The sequence below is a fragment of the Bufo gargarizans genome, chromosome 7, assembly GCF_014858855.1.
Source record: "Bufo gargarizans isolate SCDJY-AF-19 chromosome 7, ASM1485885v1, whole genome shotgun sequence".
In the NCBI taxonomy this organism is placed as follows: domain Eukaryota; kingdom Metazoa; phylum Chordata; class Amphibia; order Anura; family Bufonidae; genus Bufo; species Bufo gargarizans.
The window spans coordinates 40,255,766-40,278,886 of NC_058086.1; the positions used below are offsets into that span (position 1 = coordinate 40,255,766).

General features: G+C 41.3%; 1 protein-coding gene across 2 annotated transcripts in view; it reads left to right on the top strand.

The window, feature by feature from the left end:
• ERICH3 (glutamate rich 3) overlaps positions 1-21,964 on the top strand; it is a 56,196-nt gene extending 34,232 nt beyond the window's left edge. The window contains exons 9-15 of one of the 2 annotated variants that reach the window (XM_044302297.1): positions 1,824-2,010; positions 3,116-3,432; positions 4,289-4,525; positions 6,335-6,439; positions 15,212-15,346; positions 15,436-20,003; positions 21,690-21,964. In XM_044302297.1, the coding sequence (XP_044158232.1) occupies positions 1,824-2,010; positions 3,116-3,432; positions 4,289-4,525; positions 6,335-6,439; positions 15,212-15,346; positions 15,436-19,997 (5,543 nt within the window). In that variant the 3' untranslated portion in view covers positions 19,998-20,003; positions 21,690-21,964. The remainder of the gene's footprint in view (positions 1-1,823; positions 2,011-3,115; positions 3,433-4,288; positions 4,526-6,334; positions 6,440-15,211; positions 15,347-15,435; positions 20,004-21,689) is intronic. The other variant, XM_044302298.1, reaches the window with a different exon arrangement.
• The last annotated feature ends 1,157 nt before the right edge of the window (positions 21,965-23,121 follow it).

Sequence of the window (23,121 nt, forward strand, 5' to 3'; positions counted from 1 at the left end):
GAAGGGGGCTGCGTGAAAATCGCAAGCATCTGCAAGTAAGTGCGGATGCGGTGCGATTTTCACGCACGGTTGCTAGGAGACGATCGGGATGGGGACCCGATCTTTATTATTTTCCCTTATAACATGGTTATAAGAAAAAATAATAGCATTCTGAATACAGAATGCTAAGTAAAATAGTGATGGAGGGGTTAAAAAAATTAAATTAAATTAAACTTCTCTTCTGTCTTCATCTTTGATGATCAGGAGGAAAGCGACCTGTGGTGACATCACTGCGCTCATCACATGGTCTATCACATGATCCATCACCATGGTGATGGATAATGTGACGGACCATGTGATGAGCGCAGTGACGTCACCACAGGTTCTTTTCCTCAAAGAAGAAGAAAAAAGAGAAGCCGGGCTGCGTGAACAAGTGGATTAAGGTGAGTTTAATTTAATTTAATTTTTTTAACCCCTCAAGCCCCATTTTACTATGTATTCTGTATTAAGAATGCTATTATTTTCCCTTATAACCATGTTATAAGGGAAAATAATAAAATGTACACAACACCGATCCCAAGCCCGAACTTCTGTGAAGAAGTCCAGGTTCGGGTCTGTGTACCAAACATGCCGATTTTTCTCAAGCGCGTGCAAAACGCATTCAAATGCACCCACATCCTATTCGGCCCTCACACGCGATGCCTGTGTGAAAGAGGCCTTAGGCCCCTTTCACACGGGCGAGTTTTCCGTGCGGGTGCGATCCGTGCGGCGAACGTATGGCACCCGCACTAAATCCTGACCCATTCATTTCTATGGGGCTGTGCACATGAGCGATGTTTTTAACGCATCACTTGTGCGTTCAGTTGAAATCGCAGCATGCTCTATATTGTCCGATTTTGACGTGATGCAGGCCCCATAGAAGTGAATGGGGTGTGTGAAAATCGGATGGCATCCGCAAGCAAGTACGGATGCCGTGCGATTTGCACGCATGGTTGCTAGGAGACCATCGGGATGGAGACCCGATCATTATTATTTTCCCTTATAACATGGTTATAAGGGAAAATAATAGCATTCTGAATACAGAATGCATAGTAAAACAGCGCTAGAGGGGTTAAAAAAATAAATAAATAATTTAACTCACCTTAGTCCACTTGCTCGCGAAGCCCGGCATCTCCTTGTGTCTCCGCTGCTGATGAACAGGACCTGGGGTGAGCTGCTCCATTAAATAGAGCTTAAGGACCTTCGATGACGTTACTCCGGTCATCACATGGTCTTTTACCATGGTGAATCACCATGGTAAAAGATCATGTGACGTACCATGTGATGACCGGAGTGACGTCATCGAAGGTCCTTAACCTGTATTTAATGGAGCAGCTCACCCCAGGTCCTGTTCATCAGCAGCGGAGACACAAGGAGATGCCAGCTTCGCGAGCAAGTGGACTAAGGTGAGTTAAATTATTTATTATTTTTTTTAACCCCTCTAGCGCTGTTTTACTATGCATTCTGTATTCAGAATGCTATTATTTTCCCTTATAACCATGTTATAAGGGAAAATAATACAGTCTTCAGAACATCGATCCTAAGCCTGAACTTCTATGAAGAAGTTCGGGTTTGGGTACCAAACATGCACGATTTTTCTCACGCGAGTGCAACGCATGACAATGTTTTGCACTCGCGCGGGAAAATCGCGCATTTTCCCGTAACGCACCCGGCTCTTATCCGGGCAAAAAAACTGACGCCCGTGTGAAAGAGGCCTTAGAGTGGATACTGAGTGTATGAAGCTGTGGTCACAGGCAGCTAAAGTAAGTGGAGAGTAAATTGCAGAAATCCTCTTTTTGTTGCAGAACGCTTCAGTTTGGTCTCTAGACGTCACCGCGGTTTTCCATTCAGCCTCACGTTTTACATTAATGGGATCCAGGTGGACCGGCTGAGCTCTTGCTGTGAATATAAACATCGCAAAGGAGCGCGGCTTGGGGGCAAAAATGGATATTTTCAATTCATCAATATTGAGGGAGCTTCTCCTTGTTACAGGTATTGCACGCGGAGGTCCAGGGGTCTGCACTGCGGACATGTAATGAATACCGCCGGTTTATCCAGCACAAGCCTCGCCCCTGGTTACATATGGTTTGGTGTTCGAGCTGGGGCCCCCACTAAGGGCCCTAGGGGGTTTAGACACCCACAACTCCTCATTGTATTATTAACACACATAATAATATGGATCGGTATGCCCGCAAGAACAGCCCCAGGGATTTTATAGTGTCCAAGAATACCAGCCATATTTCCCCTATACCAGTGACAGCCACAGTGACCCCATAACATTTACAGTTATTGTGCCCCATATTAATGAGGCTACATTACCCTCATAACAATGACAGCCACATCCACAGTGCTCCCATAACATTTAATTGCAGTGCCCCCATAATATATAATGACAAGCACAGGGCCCCCATAACATTTACAGTCACATTGCCCCATAATAATGACCGGCAGAGTAACCCCATTACACAATCACAAGGCCTTTAATGACATCCACAGTGCCCCCATAACTTTTACGGTCACAGTGCCCCATAATAAAGACATACACAGTCTCCCCGTAGCACAGTCACAATGCCCTATAACAGGGATTCTCAAACTGCGGCCCTCCAGCTGTTGCAAAACTACAACTCCCAGCATGACCTAATTGCTGTAGGCTGTCCAGGCGTGCTGGGAGTTGTAGTTTTGCAACAGCTGGAGGTCCGCAGGTTGAGCATCCCTGCCCTATAATGATGACAGTCACAGTATCCCCATTGCACAGTCACAATGACAGTGAGTGTCCCAGTGACTGCCAATATGTCCCTACAGCACCAGCCACAATGCTTCCAAAGCAACAGCCTTGTCGCCTTTAACATGCACAGTTTGTCCATAACAGCCACTTTACCCCTATGACACCATAGTGCAGCCATATGCTCGGACCATAGCGGGCTCTTACTAGGTCTACTGGCTCTTGAGACGTTCTCCAGGAGGTTCCTGGACTTTACAGGAGAAGACAAAAGCTTACAACATCCTAGCTATTCTCTACGTACGAGCCATGAGCTCTTCTAAAGCTCATCCATGTATTACTGAAGTACGAGGTCACATCATAGTTTCCCTTTTCTAGGTGCATCATTTCAATGGGTCTGGATAAGAAGCCATCTCCTCCACCAAAGAGTAGGACAACAGAAAAAGACAAGAAGGACAGAGAGGAGGAGGAGGAAGAGAAGCATAATGAAGAGGAAGAGGAGGTCATTGAGAGGAGGTTCTACGATGAAGTTGATAAAGAAGGAAAGACGAGCTCAGTTTGTGATGATGATGGTGAAGATGACGACCAGAAGACTGAGCATGAGTCAGATATGGACTATAATGAGGAAGGGGTGGAAGAAGAAGAGGAAGGGGAGAACAAAGCATGCAAGACAGATGAATATGAAGCCGATGATGGTAAATTGTGCCGGGGATGAAATGTTGATGCTTGGTGATGCTTCCAATAAATCAATAGCCAGTTATTTAAAGGGCATCTCCATATGTATGCAACATTTATAGTGGAATAAGATGGAAAGACCATATGGCTGCCATGAGTTGCCCGTCCCTACGCAGCTGGTCATTGGGAGCGTCCCTGTCTCTTACTTCTCGAAATCACTGGGGTTCCCATAGGTTGGACACCCGGACTGTACCATATTCTCAGGGATAATCCTCACAAATTCAGCTTGACCCAGACCAAAAATCAATGGGGCTTATGTAAATCTCACCCAGAAGCGGGCATTGCCATGTGAGTTTGGTCAGTGTCTGGGGACAGGGGTTAAATCTCTGGAATCTACCAATAGAATAACCTTCTGTCCCAGGTAGTGGGGGGTGCAGAAGGGGTCTTCGTTGTAAACATTGCTATAGGACCCCCTCTTCATTATGCATGCCCCTGGTGATGGGGATGATGATGAGCATTTAAGCCTGTAGGGTAATAAAATGAATTGTCCTTTGCATTCCCGCCATAGTGCATTACAGTACAACAAGGATAAGGAGCAAGTGACCTGGCGCTTGTTAACGGCTTTTAATTATCTTGCTAATAAGTGAGATTTGTGTCAATGAGTTATGGAGGGTCTTACTAAAGGAGGTAAAGGATGCGATAATGAAAGCTGTTCAAATACTTTTCATAGACAATTGAAGTGTCTCCGTCTGTAACGCCTTTATTACTCCTCGAGAGGCAGGCACCGTCCGCTCCGAACTGAATTCAACCTCACGTCATCTAAAATATAGGATTTTTTTCTGAGCGGCTTGCATTATTTTTTTTTTTTTCCTATAGACTTTGAGGAAGATTCTGATGTTGAGGAATACAAACCTGATGAGAAACATAATGAAGAAGGACAGGTTGATGATCAAGTGAATGAAAAGTCAAAGTCACCCTCGGATGATGAAAAAGATGATTTAAGCCCGGAACGGAGACGTGGCACACCATCAAACGCGGTGCCAGAGGCTTCTGACAGGGAGAGAGATGAAAGGGATGGGCATTGTGACAGCGACTACCTGGAGGATAAACAAGGTGAGTTCTTTTCTTACTATTTAATGTATTATTATTATTATATTGATTTTTTTTCTACATACACCTTTGCATTGATTCTTCACAGTGATGTTTTTTTCCTATCAGGCCACGGTAAACAATAAAAAGAATAGATTTACTTTTTAATGCATGTCTAATGCTGAATTATTTCTTAAAAATAGGATTATTTTTTCTGACACAGAGCTCCAAATCCCCTGCAAATACGTAAGAATTAATTGATAAAACGATTTCTTCCTGCAGCCACCACTAGGAGGAGCTCACGAGCTTACTGTGTATTGTTTTATAGTACAGTACAATGTGTAAAATAAGCTCTTGGGCTCCCTCTAGAGGTGGCTGCAGGCAGCATGAATTGTGTCAATTAACAATACTCAGAGGATTTGGAACGCTGTACCAGGAAAAGCTCTGCAGTCGGCAGGCACTTGTTAAAAGATCATTATTACTGGAAACCCCCTTTAAAGGAGTTGAGACACTTATTAAAACTGTTTTTCTGCACTATTTTGGGGATCACATATACTTGGATTTCCTTACAATTGCTGCAAAAATGTGGCTCCCACTCTAGTGAACAGCCATGTATTACGCTGTCTCCCCCCCCCTGCCTGGGGTTCCCTAGAGTCCTAGAAATGAGTAGGTCTGGTCACCACTTCAATTATAAAGGGCTTGTCCAGATGGGGCAACAAACCCTTTTTTATAAAGATGTTATATAAAGTTATATATATATCCTTAGTAAACGAAGGCAGCACTCCAAATCAAGGTGAACAATAGGGTTTATTGGCCCATGTGACAGCAGCGTTTCAGCTCACTCCTTGGAGCCTTTGTCAAGCTTGAGTGAGCTGAAACGTTGCTGTCACATGGGCCAATAAACCCTATTGTTCACCTTGATTTGGAGTGCTGCCTTCGTTTACTAAGGCTACATTAGGCAAACCTGAGTCTCTGGTTGCTGGAAGGAATTGCACCAATTTTTGGTGTGCTACTTTTGTTTTTCTTTTTTATTTAGATATATATGTATATATTGCTAGTGTGGAGAAGCTTTTTTGTTGTATGACCTGGCTGTCACACAGATGGTCTATTGATTTGAATGGGAGCCATATAATCCAGAAATAAGGGCCAACTAGTTGCTTCCCCCACATACATGTAGTTGCACAAAAGGGGCCACAAAAGCAGCAACGTTGCAAACTTCAACCCAAAGTGGGCATTTTGGGGGGGAGGGGGGATGAGGGGGCGTAGCTTAAATGTCCCGATTTATGCAATTGAGATGTTGGCAAGCATGCCTCCAGTGGTTACAATGGAATGTGAAGAAGGCAAGGGAGTTCCCACTGCTGTGATTTAGGGGCCACTATTAAACAGAAGAGGGTGTGAATCCAGCCAAGTCCTTTATTGAAAGCCATAAAACCAGTTCAGATGGCGTTCAAAATAACCATTCCATACACAGATTCAGTGGAGCCCGTCTTGGTGCCCATCCATGATTTAGCTCTATCTTGACAAGGCAAGGCATGCTTGGAATGGACCCGTACATTGAAGGGTAGAACACGGGTTATATAAGGTAGAGGCAGGCTTTGTGCCCATTATCATTTATTAACTGCCCAGCATCCCTTTAGTATTTGTATAATATACATGTTTTCTCATTTGCATCTCTTTATCATATTTATTGCAATTCTCAAGGCTGGGTATTGACACGTCTAATGATGAAGGCTTCACAGACTGTTCAGTTTTCTTTCATTACTTTCTTACATAAATTCTCTTTCCTTTGAACTCGGCAGCTCCCTTTGATATTGTATTTTCCATATTGAATAGGAAAACATAGCATAGCTGACGAGGAAATGAACTCAGCGGCGAGAAAAATCCAGACTCTCTATAGAGAACATAGAGCGCGCCAGCCGAGCCTTCAGAGGAAGAAAGGTTTGAAATCAGAAAATCAAGGGGGTAGAATCTGCCTTTGATTGCATTCACTAATTGACCTGGAGTTTGGGGGCCAATCTCGTCATTTTCCTAAATTTCTAATCTAAGACGACTAAATCTGTATGTTCTACAATCAGCATTTCTCTGTGATTAAGTCTTGCCTTATTTTAATTATCCAGTTAATTAAATACCTAATCATAGCTGAAAATAGCATATGAGAAATGAGGTTGGGAATTAATGCTGGTATGATTTCTGCTCCGCACACACTGAAAGGACAATTCAGAATGAAATGGATAGACATGGGTCTATTAATGCAAATATTATACCTAAGCATCACTTTCTGAGTCAAGTAAGTTATAGTGAACGGTTCTCACTTTCATGGCTAAAGCAGGTCCTCAGGGGTGGAGCATGAAATAGGAATCCTTGTGTCATGCACCGCCCCTGCAGGTCTTACACTAGGCATTACTTAGTGTATCAGTTCTTGGAGTGTTCCTTTAGGTATTTTACTGACAAGAGATGGATCGCTCATCAAAAATCTCCTTTTAAATGTCTTATGGGAGGTTATAGAATTAGGTCCTCTAATTAAGTCTGCCCAATTTTTAGCTAGGGCCAACAGCCATACTTGATGAATTGTGGATTTTCATTGATGCTTATACCTAAGCATCATTTTCTGATTCAGGTAAGTTACACTGAATGTTATAGCTAAAGCAGGTCTTCAGGGGTGGATCATGAAATAGGAATTCTTGTGTCATGCTCCACCCCCACAGGTCTTGCACTAGGCATTATACAGTGTATCAGTTCTTCTTGAAGTGTTCCTTTAGGTATTGTCATGACAATAGATGGATCACATATCAAACGTCTCGTTTTAAGTGCCCTATGAGAGGTAACAGAATTACGTCTCGTTATTAGGTGTGCCCAATTTTATGCAAGGACCAAGAGGCATGCTTGACCAATTCTGGGTTTCCATTGAAAATCAGTGGATGTCCATTGATTTCAATGTAATGTTTAAAAAGAGCACTGACTGCAATGGCTGTTTGCTTTGGGACTGGACAATCTTTTTAAAATTCTGATCAGGACTCAGGAGTCTATTCTATACACAGTCATGCCATTCGGTAAATTACCCAATGTCACTAAGGGCCACAAACAAAGCTTTGTTAGACCATGTTTGTCCCAGTGGAAAAGCAAAAAGGGCCAATGATACTACAATGTTGTAAAGTTGAGGTTGGACCAGTTGACCCTTGAATGGATTATGTTTGAGGCACAAATTGACCCAAAAAAGTTTCTCCAAAATAGAACAATCTGGTTTTAACGTGACCAATCAGATTCCTAATCAGTGTCTGGTCATGTAAGGCTACTGTGAAAATGAGTTATTGGGTACAATAAACTTGTACAATGTATTGAATATTTCAAAATAACTTTCAATGTATGTCTTTCTTCTTGTTATGTTTATGAGAGTATTCAAAGGACTCCGTGCCAGAAGTGGCCATGTTGCCTACAGCTTTCCCCGTTGAAGGTCAATTTTGAAAATCAAAATTGAACTCTGGTTGGTTGACATGACTTCCGAGGCCACTAGTATTCATGGACAGGTTTGCTCCATGAGGTCTATATGATGTGACCAAATCTTTCTTGGGGTAGAAGACAAGTCATAGAATTGGCTTACAATGAACTTTGATGGTTAAAGTGGTTTTCAACCGGGAGCAAATCAGCAATAATTGGATATATTGTGTTGTACCTCAAGTGGTCCCATGATACAGATCTGAATGATACAAATTAGTTGTGAAAGGACATTAAGATTTCAAAATTTTTCTCCCATTGTAGATAGGAAGCGCACAGAATCCATTTCATCTAACAGCTCAGTAGGTAGCTCCTCAAGTGAAGATGGCACAGATGAAGATGACATTCATGAAAGACATGATGATCATGAGGCAGAAAGCGACCAGGAGAAGAGATTTAAGGAAACAAATCAAGACATGGACAACCATGATTTAGAAAAGAGTCTACTATCGGAAAAGCCCGACAAGGAGTTGCTGGAGAAACAGCTTGCGGAACATGATATGATTGTTGATGAGAATGTTGAAGGTCATGATGATGTAGTTGAACCACTGTCCAATAGACCAGAAGAGGACAGGAATACAAACTGTGTGAGCCCTGATAATGAGCAGGTAAATGATGATGGAACCTTAGGTCACATGGATGAGGAGGACAAGTCTGAGGCAGAAGATGACTTAGAGAATAAACTTACCAGTGATGAGGAGGGTGGTGAGTATAGGAAAGGAACTGTGGTGTGAGCCTCCTGCATGCCACCTGTGCTGTGTTACCAGTGTGTCTAGCCAAGAAAGCATGCACAATGTAATTCCTTTCCGTCTCTCATTGGCAATAAATATAAAATAAACATTGTAATATGGAAAAAGATACATTGTACTTAAAGGGTTAGAAAACCCATTTTTAAACATGCGACTAGGTAATTCTGAGGGCCCTGAATGGGCGACCACCCTCTATAACTGTCCATTACATGGACAACCTATTGATTTAAATGACAACTGTGTAATACTTCATTTTCCCTATGGGGGTGCTGCAGAGAAATTGAACCATTGTTATCACATTTACCCATACCGCTAATGATTGAGGGTGATCAGCTTATTGTTAGGAGGACCTTCTAACCTAAAGACATTGTTCAAAATGGAGTGCTCCTTTAACAGCTCACCTATATAATAGTCATTCTAAATGTAATTATAAACACTTTTTAGACCACGTCTTTGTAACAACATTAGTTATCTTTAATACTAAAACAAAATTTTATGTATTAAAAATATGTCTATAGTATTTAGTAGCTATCTTGGTTGTTAATGCTCCAAGCATTGCATTTTGCAATTTGGACCCACAGTACATTAAAGGGCATCTGTCAGCAGTTTTGTACCTATGACACCGGCTGACCTGTTACATGTGCACTTGGCAGCTGAAGGCATCTGTGTTGGTCCCATGTTCGTATGTGTCCCTATTGCTGAGAAAAATAATGTTTTAATATATGCAAATGAGTCTCTAGGAGCAATGGGGGCGTTACCATTACACCTAGAGGCTCAGCTCTCTCTGCAACTGCTGAGCCCTCTGCACTTGACAGGACAAGGCAGTGAAAAAGTCATCACACCTGGTCCTGTCAATCAAAGTGCAGAGGGCTCGGCAGTTGCAAAGAGAGCAGATCCTCTAGGAGTAATGGTAACGCCCCTGTTGCTCCTAGAGGCTCATTTGCATATAGTAAAACATTTTTCTCAGCAATGTGGGCACATATGAACATGGGGCCAACACAGATGCCTTCAGCTGCCAAGCGCACATTCAACAGGTCACCCAGTGTCATAGGTACAAATCTACCGACAATTGGCCTTTAACAACAGGCCACTATTTTGTACTCAATGTGCAAGGGTTAATAAAGATAATCCGTGATAAGCAGCTTGTTGATGGTTTCCCTGACGTCAAGACGAAATGTTGCAAAATAAGCGAAAACAAAAATGTAACAAAGATATATTATAAAATGCTTACTGTACAAATAGTATTAATTCAAAGTGAAGCTGCGCAATTACAAAACTACAACTCCCAGCAGGAGACTTGTCTACTCTTTTCTGGGAGTCTTATGGACATTCTGGAAGAGTGGGTAAATATGATACATATATATTTTCTAGAGAATCTTTGCTGTTTAAAAAAAAATCTTTAAAAATGTTAAAATTTCCTCCCAAAATAATAATTCCAATAAATAGGATTTGTCGCTTTCTTATATATCCGGGGTTAAATCGCTGTCACGCTTTATAAATTGCTATGCAAATGTTATGTAATCAGCAGCTTTGTGTTGTTGTTACGGCTCCACGGCAACCTAGTCTCTGCATTATATCGCTTCTCCCTTTGTTTGCTCTTTTGTGTGTTATTGTTCTCTCAGTGTGTTTGAATGACTACAGCATGTACAGAATAAATTATTGAGTGTCGTGCCATTTTCTTGCCATTCGTTTCTCACATTACACATTCCATATTCTGCTTCCCTTCTTAAAAAATTTGCGAAAGCTTTCATGGGTTAAAAATAGTTGGAAAAAAATTTGGTTTCTAAAAGTTACAAAAATGTTTTAACAAAAAAGTTCCTGCCAAGATTGAAGATCTGTCTCCCGAGTCTAAAAATTCGAATGTGACAAGAAAAATTAAAGTTGAAGTAGAAGATAAATCTCTAATTACAGTAATTCTTCCCAGTCTTCTTCTCTCTCGTTAAACTGGGAGCCTTATCTCTATGATTGATTATTTCTATAATGCAGAATTAACCAAACCCGTAAAAGAGGCAGCAAATTAAATACAAGCAAATGCACATATAAAAAAAAAGGTCAATATTGTTGTGAGTCACAACAATAGACAATCACAGTCTGCTTAACCTAATAACACACAAAGAATTAAATGTTACCATGCTTTTATTGAACACACCATGTAAACATTCACAGTGCAGGTGGAAAAAGTATGTGAACCCCTAGACTAATGACATCTCTGAGAGCTAATTGGAGTGAGGTGTCAGCCAACTGGAGTCCAATCAATGAAATGAGATTGGAGGTGTTGGTTACATCTGCCCTATAAAAAACACACACCAGTTCTGGGTTTGCTTTTCACAAGAAGCATTGCCTGATGTGAATGATGCCTCACACAAAAGAGCTCTCAGAAGACCTACGATTAAGAATTGTTGACTTGCATAAAGCTGGAAAGGGTTAAAAAAATGTCTCCAAAAGCCTTGCTGTTCTTCAGTCCACGGTAAGACAAATTTTCTATAAATGGAGAAAGTTCCGCACTGCTGCTACTCTCCCTAGGAGTGGCCGTCCTGTAAAGATGACTGCAAGAGCACAGAGCAGACTGCTCAATGAGGTGAAGAAGAATCCTAGAGTGTCAGCTAAAGACTTACAAAAGTCTCTGGCATATGCTAATATCCCTGTTAGCAAATCTATGATATGTAAAACACTAAACAAGAATGGATTTCATGGGAGGATACCACAGAGGAAGCCACTGCTGTCCAAAAAAATACATTGCTGCACGTTTACAGTTTGCACAAGAGCACCTGGATGTTCCACAGCAGTACTGGCAAAATATTCTGTGGACAGATGAAACCAAAGTTGAGTTGTTTGGAAGAAACACACAACACTATGTGTGGAGAAAAAGAGGCACAGCACACCAACATCAAAACCTCATCCCAACTGTGAAGTATGGTGGTGGGGGCATCACGGTTTGGGGCTGCTTTGCTGCGTGAGGGCCTGGACGGATTGCTATCATCGAAGGAAAAATTAATTCCCAAGTTTATCAAGACATTTTGCAGGAGAACTTAATGCCATCTGTCCACCAGCTGAAGCTCAACAGAAGATGGGTGTTGCAACAGGACAACGACCCAAAGCATAGAAGTAAATCAACAACAGAAGAAAATACGCCTTCTGGAGTGGCCCAGTCAGAGTCCTGACCTCAACCCGATTGAGAAGCTGTGGCAGGACCTCAAGAAAGTGATTCACACCAGACATCTCAAGAATATTGCTGAACTGAAACTGTTCTGTAAAGAGGAATGGTCAAGAATTACTCCTGACCGTTGTGCCCGTCTGATCTGCAACTACAGGAAACGTTTGGTTGAAGTTATTGCTGCCAAAGGAGGTTCAACCAGTTATTAAATCCAAGGGTTCACATACTTTTTCCACCTGCACTGTGAATGTTTACATGGTGTGTTCAATAAAAAAATGGTAACATTTAATTATTTGTATGTTGTTAGTTTAAGCAGACTGTGATTGTCTGTTGTTGTGAAGATCAGATCACATTTTATGACCAATTTGTGCAGAAATCCATATCATTCCAAAGGGTTCACATACTTTTTCTTGCAACTGTATCTACCATTTGTGTTTACAGCTTCTTTGCAAACCTATTTGTCTCCATAGTTACAGACTACATACAAACCCGTGTGTAGTCTGATCCTGCTGTTAGTCCACTCCCTCTGTTCTTCTTCAGTGATGACGTCATCACTTTGCTACGCGAGATTTTGCGCGGTTTCTTCAAAAAAGATGGCGCAATGGCCTCTCCACAAGCAAATGGATCAGGGGAGTATGTATTTTTTTTTAACCTTGATTAACCCCCGAAAGGCCTTCATTTTAACATCAGATGCCTCAATCAGTGACGAACACAGCATCTGAGGGCTTCAATGGTGGAGGGCAGCGTGATCGCCGTTCACCGTCATTGCGCCCGCTACTTACAAAGGAATGTGATTTATGACAAGGTAATTCGTAACGAGTCAAATTTCTTTGTGAAATTTGGTGAAGCAGCTGAATTTAATTTTTCATAGCTTCGCTCATCTCTGTTATTTTTGATAATCTACAGACAGTAGAAGGAGTGAAAGTAACTTGAAGAGAATATCACATGGATCCAAAATCCGACTACACAGGGGTTTTTGTAGTCTGTAACCATGAGACACATAGATTTGCATAGACGCTGTAGACAGAAAACGGTGGATTTAATCAAAATTATTTGCAGAATAGCGTAATGTTCTACTGTACTTCCGATGAATTGTAGCAATTACAATAGTTGCATAAAAAACGTCCTTTGTGCTCCCGGACCGATTGCAAATATGCATGACTTAGTAGCCTTACCTGCAGTCCTATGTAAAGCTATTCACAGGCACAGAATTCCCTCCACAGGTAACACTGAAACCTCACATCTGTGCAAACTGCCAACAGATGAGCATTTAACAGAATGGATTTCATCATGCCTAATAGTTTCTTTATCCAAAGATAGGCGGCTCTTAAGTGTCTGCGGCCCCCTTCTTTTCTTAATTAAGTTGCGTCTGGAAAAAAAGGGACTGACTGCTGAATGGTAAAAAAAGTTAGATACTTTTGGTTCTTTTTTTCTAACTTTTTGGTTCTTTTTTACTACCTTTTGTGTAGGTTAGCTACAGGAATGCGAATTATTGTAGACATTTTATTGTACATCAGCAATTTGAGTAATTAAGAAATTATACTCACCGATATCCATAATACTATTGTACGATATATCATTATTCAACCTTTAATAGACTGATATTATCGTTACCAAACTAACTATCACAAAAGTAATGAATATCGGTTTTCTGTCAGGGGCATCAAAAGTATCAACTGTGTATTGATCCAACACCTCACGGTATACCAGACAGGATGTTTGGCTGTGGGAACTTGGAGCATTATTACACGTGATTGCTTCTGTTGTGTTATTTATATTTTTTTAATCAATTTTAGTTATTGTTTTTAGTACATTGGCTAATAAATGTGTGAACACTAACCTATAGTGTAGTATTCTGTGCAACACCAGATACCTGAGTGCCCTCCCATATTTGCAATATATTATTTTTCTATACCGAAGGTGGGTGTGTCGAGGAGTGTGCACCTATACCACAGGTCGAAGTGGGTGGAGCCAACGGAACTTAGCAATTCAATGAGATAACAACCTGCAAATAGTGATTACAGCTTCTCACCTGATATCATGGCTGTGAAATGTACAGGGATGTTATTTACCAGACACTAGTTTAACATTCAAAGGGTTTGCGGTGCAATCTGCGACTTCTCCCCGCTCACGCCAGGTCTAAAAAAGTGTGTGCGGTGAGGGCAGGGAAGGGCCGCCAGGCCGTCTCATTAATAATTTTCTACGCCTCGTTTAGGAGTAGAAAATGGTCTAAATGTAACCCAGCAAGGAAGTTGTCTGACATTTAGCCTCTTCATAACTTCGGCGGATCCACCGCCAGATGTAGGGGTTGTTATTAAATGACCCCCTCTGTTTTTTATCAGAACTTTTAGGTGGCTGGACAACCCCTTTAATCAACGCCGTGAATTGTCCGGATTAAAAATCTCTTACAGTTTTGTGTAGGGATGAGCGAATCGACTTTGGATGTTTCATCCGAAGTCGATTCGCTCATCCCTAGTTTTGTGCATACACCTTTTATTCAGACCCATGTGTCTCCATGGTTACAGACTACAAAACCTGTGTGTAGTCTGATTGTGCAGTCATGCTTTACGGCCTTCATTTTTCCTGTAGTTTACAAAGAAGAGAAGGCAGAGGGACTGGAGGAACACGTTGCTGCAGGACCAGACTACACAGGGGGGTTGTTTGTAGTATGGAACCCTACAACACACATAGCGCTGCACAGGAGCTGTATACACAAAACGGGAGGGGATGTTTAAGTAAGACTGCAGTATTTAGAAAGTTGCTTTATTATTTTCCTATTTTAGATTTTTGAGAGCCGGTCACTATTACATGGGCAGCCCATGGATTTTAATGGAAACAGTGTAATGCTTAATTTCCCCTGAGGTGGCGCTGCAGGGCGCTTCCTACTAGTTTTCTCTACAGATTACAGCTTATCGCTGGGAGATCTCGGCAGCTGGAGTTTATTTTTGGGGGATCCTACTGACAAGATGTGGACAAGCCCTTTAGAGATCCCCATCCAATAATGACCCATGGACTCTCTCTTCTCCCTATCTACTGGGTATAGGAGGCGCATATTCCCGAATTTATACAATGCTTCAAATGTTATCACAATAATTCCTAAATCATAAGAATGAACACACAGCCCCAAGGGGGCGCTGATCCCAGAGATTCCTGTGCTTGGTTTGTGCATGAACTTGCTTTTGCCTCCTGCCCTGCATGGATGTAGCATTGACACCGCAGCGCTGCTTCCCTGCTTCTGGCTGTGTGCAGTAAGTGCATTTGTCCTGACCACTTCTCATCCTTTGCCTCTTGTGAAATTTGCTGTTTTTCTTAAAGACTGCAAATCAGTCCAGGAAAAGATAGCAGAGGCCATTGGCAATAACCCCAGTCTGGACTCTGAGCCCGAACCCAGTGACTCCAGTACAGATGAAGAGGACAATTTCAAAGGCGTACACACAGGTAAGATTACCGGTAAGTGTCTTGATACTGGAATGGAATAAGTCTTTAAGGGGCCCAATAGCAAAACTTGAAATAGTAATTATGTTACGTGCACTCTGCAGATTTGGAGGACAATAAGTTACAAGATTCCCAAGAAGGAGTTCTCCAGGAAAGTCATGATGAACCAAAGCAACAGAAGACTATGACGGGTTCCTCAACACATGGAGAGATGCTAAAGGAAAGTACATCTGAGATGGCGGAAGGAGAAAAACATGAATCTGCCCCTAATGAAAAGGAAATTACGAGTGAAGAGGAGTCTCATGATGTGAATATTGAGGAGATGTGTAAACCTGAGAAAGAACATGCAACTGGTGAAGTGACTGCTGAGAAAGAACATGCAACTGGTGAAGTGACTGCTGAGAAAGAACATGCAACTGGTGAAGTGACTGCTGAGAAAGAACATGCAACTGGTGAAGTGACTGCTCAGAAAGAACATGCAACTGGTGAAGTGACTGCTGAGAAAGAACATGCAACTGGTGAAGTGACTGCTGAGAAAGAACATGCTACTGGTGAAGTGACTGCTCAGAAAGAACATGCAACTGGTGAAGTGACTGCTCAGAAAGAACATGCAACTGCTGAAGTGACTGCTGAGAAAGCACATGCAACTGGTGAAGTGACTGCTCAGAAAGAAGATGCAACTGGTGAAGTGACTGCTCAGAAAGAACATGCAACTGGTGAAGAGACTGCTGAGAAAGAAGATGCAACTGCTGAAGTGACTGCTCAGAAAGCACATGCAACTGGTGAAGTGACTGCTCAGAAAGAACATGCAACTGGTGAAGTGACTGCTGAGAATGAACATGCAACTGGTGAAGTGACTGCTGAGAATGAACATGCAACTGGTGAAGTGACTGCTGAGAAAGAACATGCAACTGGTGAAGTGACTGCTCAGAAAGAACATGCAACTGGTGAAGTGACTGCTCAGAAAGAACATGCAACTGGTGAAATGACTGCTGAGAAAGAGCATGCAACTGGTGAAGTGACTGCTCAGAAAGAACATGCTACTGGTGAAGTGACTGCTGAGAATGAACATGCAACCGGTGAAGTGACTGCTGAGAATGAACATGCAACTGGTGAAGTGACTGCTGAGAATGAACATGCAACCGGTGAAGTGACTGCTGAGAATGAACATGCAACTGGTGAAGTGACTGCTGAGAAAGAACATGCAACTGGTGAAGTGACTGCTCAGAAAGAACATGCAACTGCTGAAGTGACTGCTGAGAAAGAACATACAACTGGTGAAGTGACTGCTCAGAAAGAACATGCAACTGGTGAAATGACTGCTGAGAAAGAGCATGCAACTGGTGAAGTGACTGCTCAGAAAGAACATGCAACTGGTGAAGTGACTGCTGAGAATGAACATGCTACTGGTGAAGTGACTGCTGAAAATGAGCATGCAACCGGTGAAGTGACTGCTGAGAATGAACATGCAACTGGTGAAATGACTGCTGAGAAAGAACATGCAACTGGTGAAATGACTGCTGAGAAAGAACATGCAACTGGTGAAGTGACTGCTCAGAAAGAACATGCAACTGGTGAAGTGACTGCTGAGAAAGAACATGCAACCGGTGAAGTGACTGCTGAGAATGAACATGCTACTGGTGAAGTGACTGCTGTGAATGAACATGCTACTGGTGAAGTGACTGCTGTGAATGAACATGCAACTGGTGAAGTGACTGCTCAGAAAGAACATGCAACTGGTGAAGTGACTGCTCAGAAAAAACATGCAACTGGTGAAGTGACTGCTGAGAATGAACATGCTACTGGTGAAGTTACTGCTGTGAATGAACATGCAACCGGTGAAGTGACTGCTGAGAATGAACATGCTACTGGTGAAGTGACTGCTGAGAATGAACATGCTACTGGTGAAATGACTGCTGTGAATGAACATGCTACTGGTGAAGTGACTGCTGTGAATGAACATGCAACTGGTGAAGTGACTGCTCAGAAAGAACATGCAACTGGTGAAGTGACTGCTCAGAAAGAACATGCAACTGGTGAAGTGACTGCTGAGAATGAACATGCAACTGGTGAAGTGACTGCTCAGAAAGAACATGCAACTGGTGAAGTGACTGCTCAGAAAGAACATGCAACTGGTGATGTGACTTCTGAGAAAGAACATGCAACTGGTGAAGTGACTGCTGAGAAAGAACATGCAACTGGTGAAGTGACTGCTGAGAAAGAACATGCAACTGGTGAAGTGACTGCTGAGAAAGAACATGCAACTGGTGAAGTGACTTCTGAGAAAGAACATGCAACTGGTGATGTGACTTCTGAGAAAGAACATGCAACTGGTGAAGTGACTGCTGAGAAAGAACATGCAACTGGTGAAGTGACTTCTGAGAAAGAACATGCAACTGGTGATGTGACTTCTGAGAAAGAACATGCAACTGGTGAAGTGACTGCTGAGAAAGAACATGCAACTGGTGAAGTGACTGCTGAGAAAGAACATGCAACTGGTGAAGTGACTGCTGAGAAAGAACATGCAACTGGTGAAGTGACTGCTGAGAAAGAACATGCAACTGGTGAAATGACTGCTGAGAAAGAACATGCAACTGGTGAAGTGACTGCTGAGAAAGAACATGCAACTGGTGAAGTGACTGCTGAGAAAGAACATGCAACTGGTGAAATGACTGCTGAGAAAGAACATGCAACTGGTGAAGTGACTGCTGAGAAAGAACATGCAACTGGTGAAATGACTGCTGAGAAAGAACATGCAACTGGTGAAGTGACTTCTGAGAAAAAACATGCAACTGGTGAAATGACTACTGAGAAAGAACATGCAACTGGTGAAGTGACTTCCGAGAAAGAACATGCAACTGGTGAAGTGACTGCTGAGAAAAAACATGCAACTGGTGAAGTGACTGCTGAGAAAGAACATGCAACTGGTGAAATGACTGCTGAGAAAGAACATGCAACTGGTGAAGTGACTGCTGAGAATGAACATAAAACTGGTGAAGTGACTGCTGTGAATAAACATGGAACTGGTATTGTGACTGCTGATAATAAACATGCAACTGGTGAAGTGTCTGCTCAGAATGAACATGCAACTGATAATGTGACTGCTGAGAAAAAAGATGTGTCTGGTGACATGACTGCTGAGAAGGAACATGCAATTGGTAACGTGACTGCTGAAAAGGAAGATACACCAGGTAATGGTAATGCTCAGAAGATAGATGCACCAGGTGATGGGACTGCTGAGAAGGAAGATGCACCAGGTAATGGTAATGCCCAGAAGATAGATGCACCAGGTGATGGGACTGCTGAGAAGGAAGATCCACCAGGTAATGGGACTGCTGAGAAGGAAGATGCACCAGGTGCTGTGACTGCAGAGAATAAAGAAGCACCAGGTGATCGGACTGCTGAAAATAAAGAAGCACCAGGTGATGGGATTGCTGAGAATAAAGAAGCACCAGGTGATGGGACTGCTGAGAATAAAGAAGCACCAGGTGATGGGACTGCTGAGAATAAAGAAGCACCAGGTGATGGGACTGCTGAGAATAAAGAAGCACCAGGTGATGGGACTGCTGAGAATAAAGAAGCACCAGGTGATGGGACTGCTGAGAATAAAGAAGCACCTGGTGATGGGACTGCTGAGAATAAAGAAGCACCTGGTGATCGGACTGCTGAGAATAAAGAAGGACCAGGTGATGGGACTGCTGAGAATAAAGAAGCACCTGGTGATGGGACTGTAGAGAATAAAGATGCAACTGGAGAAGTAGCTGCTGAGAAAAAAGGTGCACCTAGTGAGGTGACTGCAGAAAATAGAGATGCACAAAATTATGGGACTGCTGAAAATAAAGATGCACCTGGTGATTTGACTCCTGAGAATAAAGAAGCACCTGATCATGGGACTGCTGAGAATAAAGATGCACCAGGTGAAGTGGCAACTGAGAATAAAGATGCACCTGGTGATGGAACTGCGGAGAATAAAGAAGCACCTGATCATGGGACTGCTGAGAATAAAGAAGCAACATGTGATGTGACTGCTGAGAATAAGGATACACCTGGTGATGGAACTGCTGAGAATAAAGAAGCACCTGATCATGGGACTGCTGAGAATAAGAATGCATCTGATGATGGGACTGCTGAGAATGGAAATACTTCTAAAGATGTTACTGGTGAAGAATCAGAGAAACCTAGTATTCATACTGAAGACAATGATATTAAACCTAGCGATGATGGTGGAGACATAGAAAATGTTGGCTTGGAGCACACGGTCACTTTAGTACAACCTATAACTAATAAAGATGATACAAAATCAAACAAACCATCTGATGATGAACTGAAACATAAAGAGGTAGCTCAAGAGCCCACAGATACTAAAGGTGACAATACTAAGAAGGAGCCTGCCGAAGGTCTCAATTTGATAGCATCAAGTCATGAACCTCAAGATAATGAGAAGCATGATCTACCTAAAGAAGAAAAGATAGAAAAAGTGAAGGAACTTACACCACTAATCCCAGTGGAGCCAGAGAAGACATTAAACAATGAGACTGATATTAGAAATGACCATAGGGTGGAGGAATCTGGTACTCCTGCCAATGAAGTGCTTCATGTTCCTGACGCTAAACCTGGCGAAGAAATTACAGATTTGGAGAAAACCAAAGGAGGGGACAACAAATAATAATTGGTGCGTATTTACGTATTTGCAGTAGATTAAGTCATGGCGTTGTCTGATTTAGAAAACCCATCCATTTCCAAATAGCCAGTTATGATGATCCTTCTTATGGGAATACTCTCTCTTACTTTCATGTGTCCCTTACCCTGGAAATCAATGGGAATTGTGGAAAGAGTCAAGCAATTTGCGCCAAGGTTCTGGGGTGTCTTCTACCTCTACACTTCTTACATTGAGATGAATTGTAGTAATGCAGCAATTGTACCAAGACTCACAAGAGCCCAAATGTTACCTTTAAAGAGGACCTCTCACCGCTCCTGACATTCCTGTTTTAATAGCTTCATGCATTCCCCATGTAATAACAATTCTGGAGCATCTATTCTTATGGCTCTATGTTGTGCCATCCCTTTATTATTTCTACTAGAAGTTATGAATGGATTGCCAGCAGTCTGCAGTAAGGGTACAGAGGGGAGGTAACCAGTTGGGGGGGGGGGGGGGGGCCCTGCACAGTCTGAAAATGGCAGCACTGATTGGATAGAGTAAGTCTGTGCAGGTACACCCCCCTAACTGGTTACCCCCCCTCTGTACCCTTACTGCAGACTGCTAGCAATCCATTCATAACTTCTAGTAGAAATAATAAAGGAACGGCAGAACATAGAGCCATAAGAATAGATGCTCCAGAATTTTTGTTACATGGGGAATGCAGGAATCTGGGGAGAGGTCCTCTTTAAAGAGATTTTCTGAGAACAACAAATTTTATCTACCTCTACCACCTTAATTGAAGCCAAGCTGCAGTACCTGTGTATGGCCACTACACAGTGTAGGGAGCTGCAGTGTCCTGGCTCTATACATGGTTTATTACTGGAACCGTGACTGCTATTAAAGCGGATCATGGGGCTCTATGTGTCAGACACCCACCGATCTGATATGATTACCTGTCAAATGGTAAGCCCATCAATATCCTGGAAAAAAATCATTTTCTTAATTTATCTTTATATTGGTTGGAGCTCCATTTTCTTGTACTGTACTAAATGATAAAATTCTAGCTGCCTGCAGCCACCACTAGGGGGCACTTAAAAGTTTTCTGCATACTTTGCGCTCAAAATGTAAAAGATTATGCAATAAGTTCCTCTAGTGATGGCTGCAGGAAGGCCAGAATTTGATCATTTAACCCCTTAATAAAAGCAGTATAGTGTTTTTTGGGCAGCCATTCAGGTGACTTCTGATATGTTGCCATTTAAGGCACCTTCCAACTCCCCTTAGATGCCATGGCCAGTAGTGACTGCGGCATCTAATATTTTTGTCAGAAAGAGGATCAGTTACTGGCGACCAAAAAATAAAAAACCCTTACTTAGCTGGTATTGCTGCATTTTTTACAGACTCCTAGAATAAAGTTAAAAAAAGTTAAAAACAGGGCTAATCTATAAATTAAATGTACTCTGACAGATCTTGAAATGCGATAATGGAAAACCTTAAAATATTTATTAGTACTTAGCGTCTAAAACATTTGCTTATTAGAGACTTAACTTTAGTTGGTGTAAACGTTCACCATGTGGGATATGGTTTTCTAAAAGAAACTTTTTACAATGTGGGAAATGACCTTTATCTATTTATTTTTTTCTGTCTCTCTGGATTATTGTTGTAAACAAGGAATTTAAGAATAAATGTGTCTAATAATGTCATTAATTTGTTTATTTGCAGAACCATTAAGATAAAGATAGAGAAGAACAGAAGATTCTGTGTTTTTGGAGGCATAAGATAAACTAGAGTATAAGGAGGGGAAAGCACAATCAGGGAAATATCTATTTTTATGGCATATTTATAGATTGCTCGGTATACAGGAAAAATACGCAACATGAGAAATAATATGTTAAAATTCAAATATCTTTGTAAGAAAACAAAGGCTTAAGGCAATGCACTTTCTATATGTTTACAAATCCTCGTGTTTTTCTATATTATGTCTATATGAGGGTCAAATATTAAAATACAAACAAATAAATGAATTTCTATCTGTGTTTAATGAATTAATATTATGAAGTCTGATAATCCAGTATTTGTTTACTGCAATATATTCAGGAAGTTTATGAGGTCACAAGGGGCAACACTTTTTTAGATTTTAAACTTTCTTCTCGATCATTTATACAAATTTACAAATGTTTTTGAAACAATATTCACACTAACTACTAAAACTAAACACACGCAAAAAAGACAGTATAACTACTGTACAACAATATGATTACTATATTCCTGTTCATAGGAGGCAGTATTATAGTAGTTATATTCTTGTACATAGGAGCAGTATTATAGTAAATATATTCTTATATGTAGGCGGTAGTTTTATAGTAGTTATAATTCTGCCTCCTAAATACAAGAATATAACTGCTAAAATACTGTTCCTATGTATAGGAATATAACTACTATAATACTGCCTCCTATTTACAAAAATATAACTACTATAATACTGCCTCCTATGTACAAGAATATAACTACTATAATACTGCTCCTATGTACAAGAATATAACTACTAAAATACTGCTCCTATGTACAAGAATATAACTACTATATTACTGCCTCCTATGTACAAGAATATAACTACTATAATACTGCCTCCTATGTACAAGAATATAACTACTATAATACTGCTCCTATGTACAAGAATATAACTACTAAAATACTGCTCCTATGTACAAGAATATAACTACTATATTACTGCCTCCTATGTACAAGAATATAACTACTATAATACTGCCTCCTATGTACAAGAATATAACTACAATAATATTGCCTCCTACGTACAAGAATATAGCTACTATAATACTGCCCCTATGTACAAGAATATAACTACTATAATACTGCTCCTATGTACAAGAATACAACTACTATAATACTGCCTCCTACGTAAAAGAATATAACTACTATAATACTGCTCCTATGTACAGGAATATAACTACAATAATATTGCTCCTATGTACAAGAATACAACTACTATAATACTGCCTCCTACGTACAAGAATATAGCTACTATAATACTGCTCCTATGTACAAGAATATAACTACTATAATACTGCTCCTATGTACAAGAATACAACTACTATAATACTGCCTCCTACGTGCAAGAATATAGCTACTATAA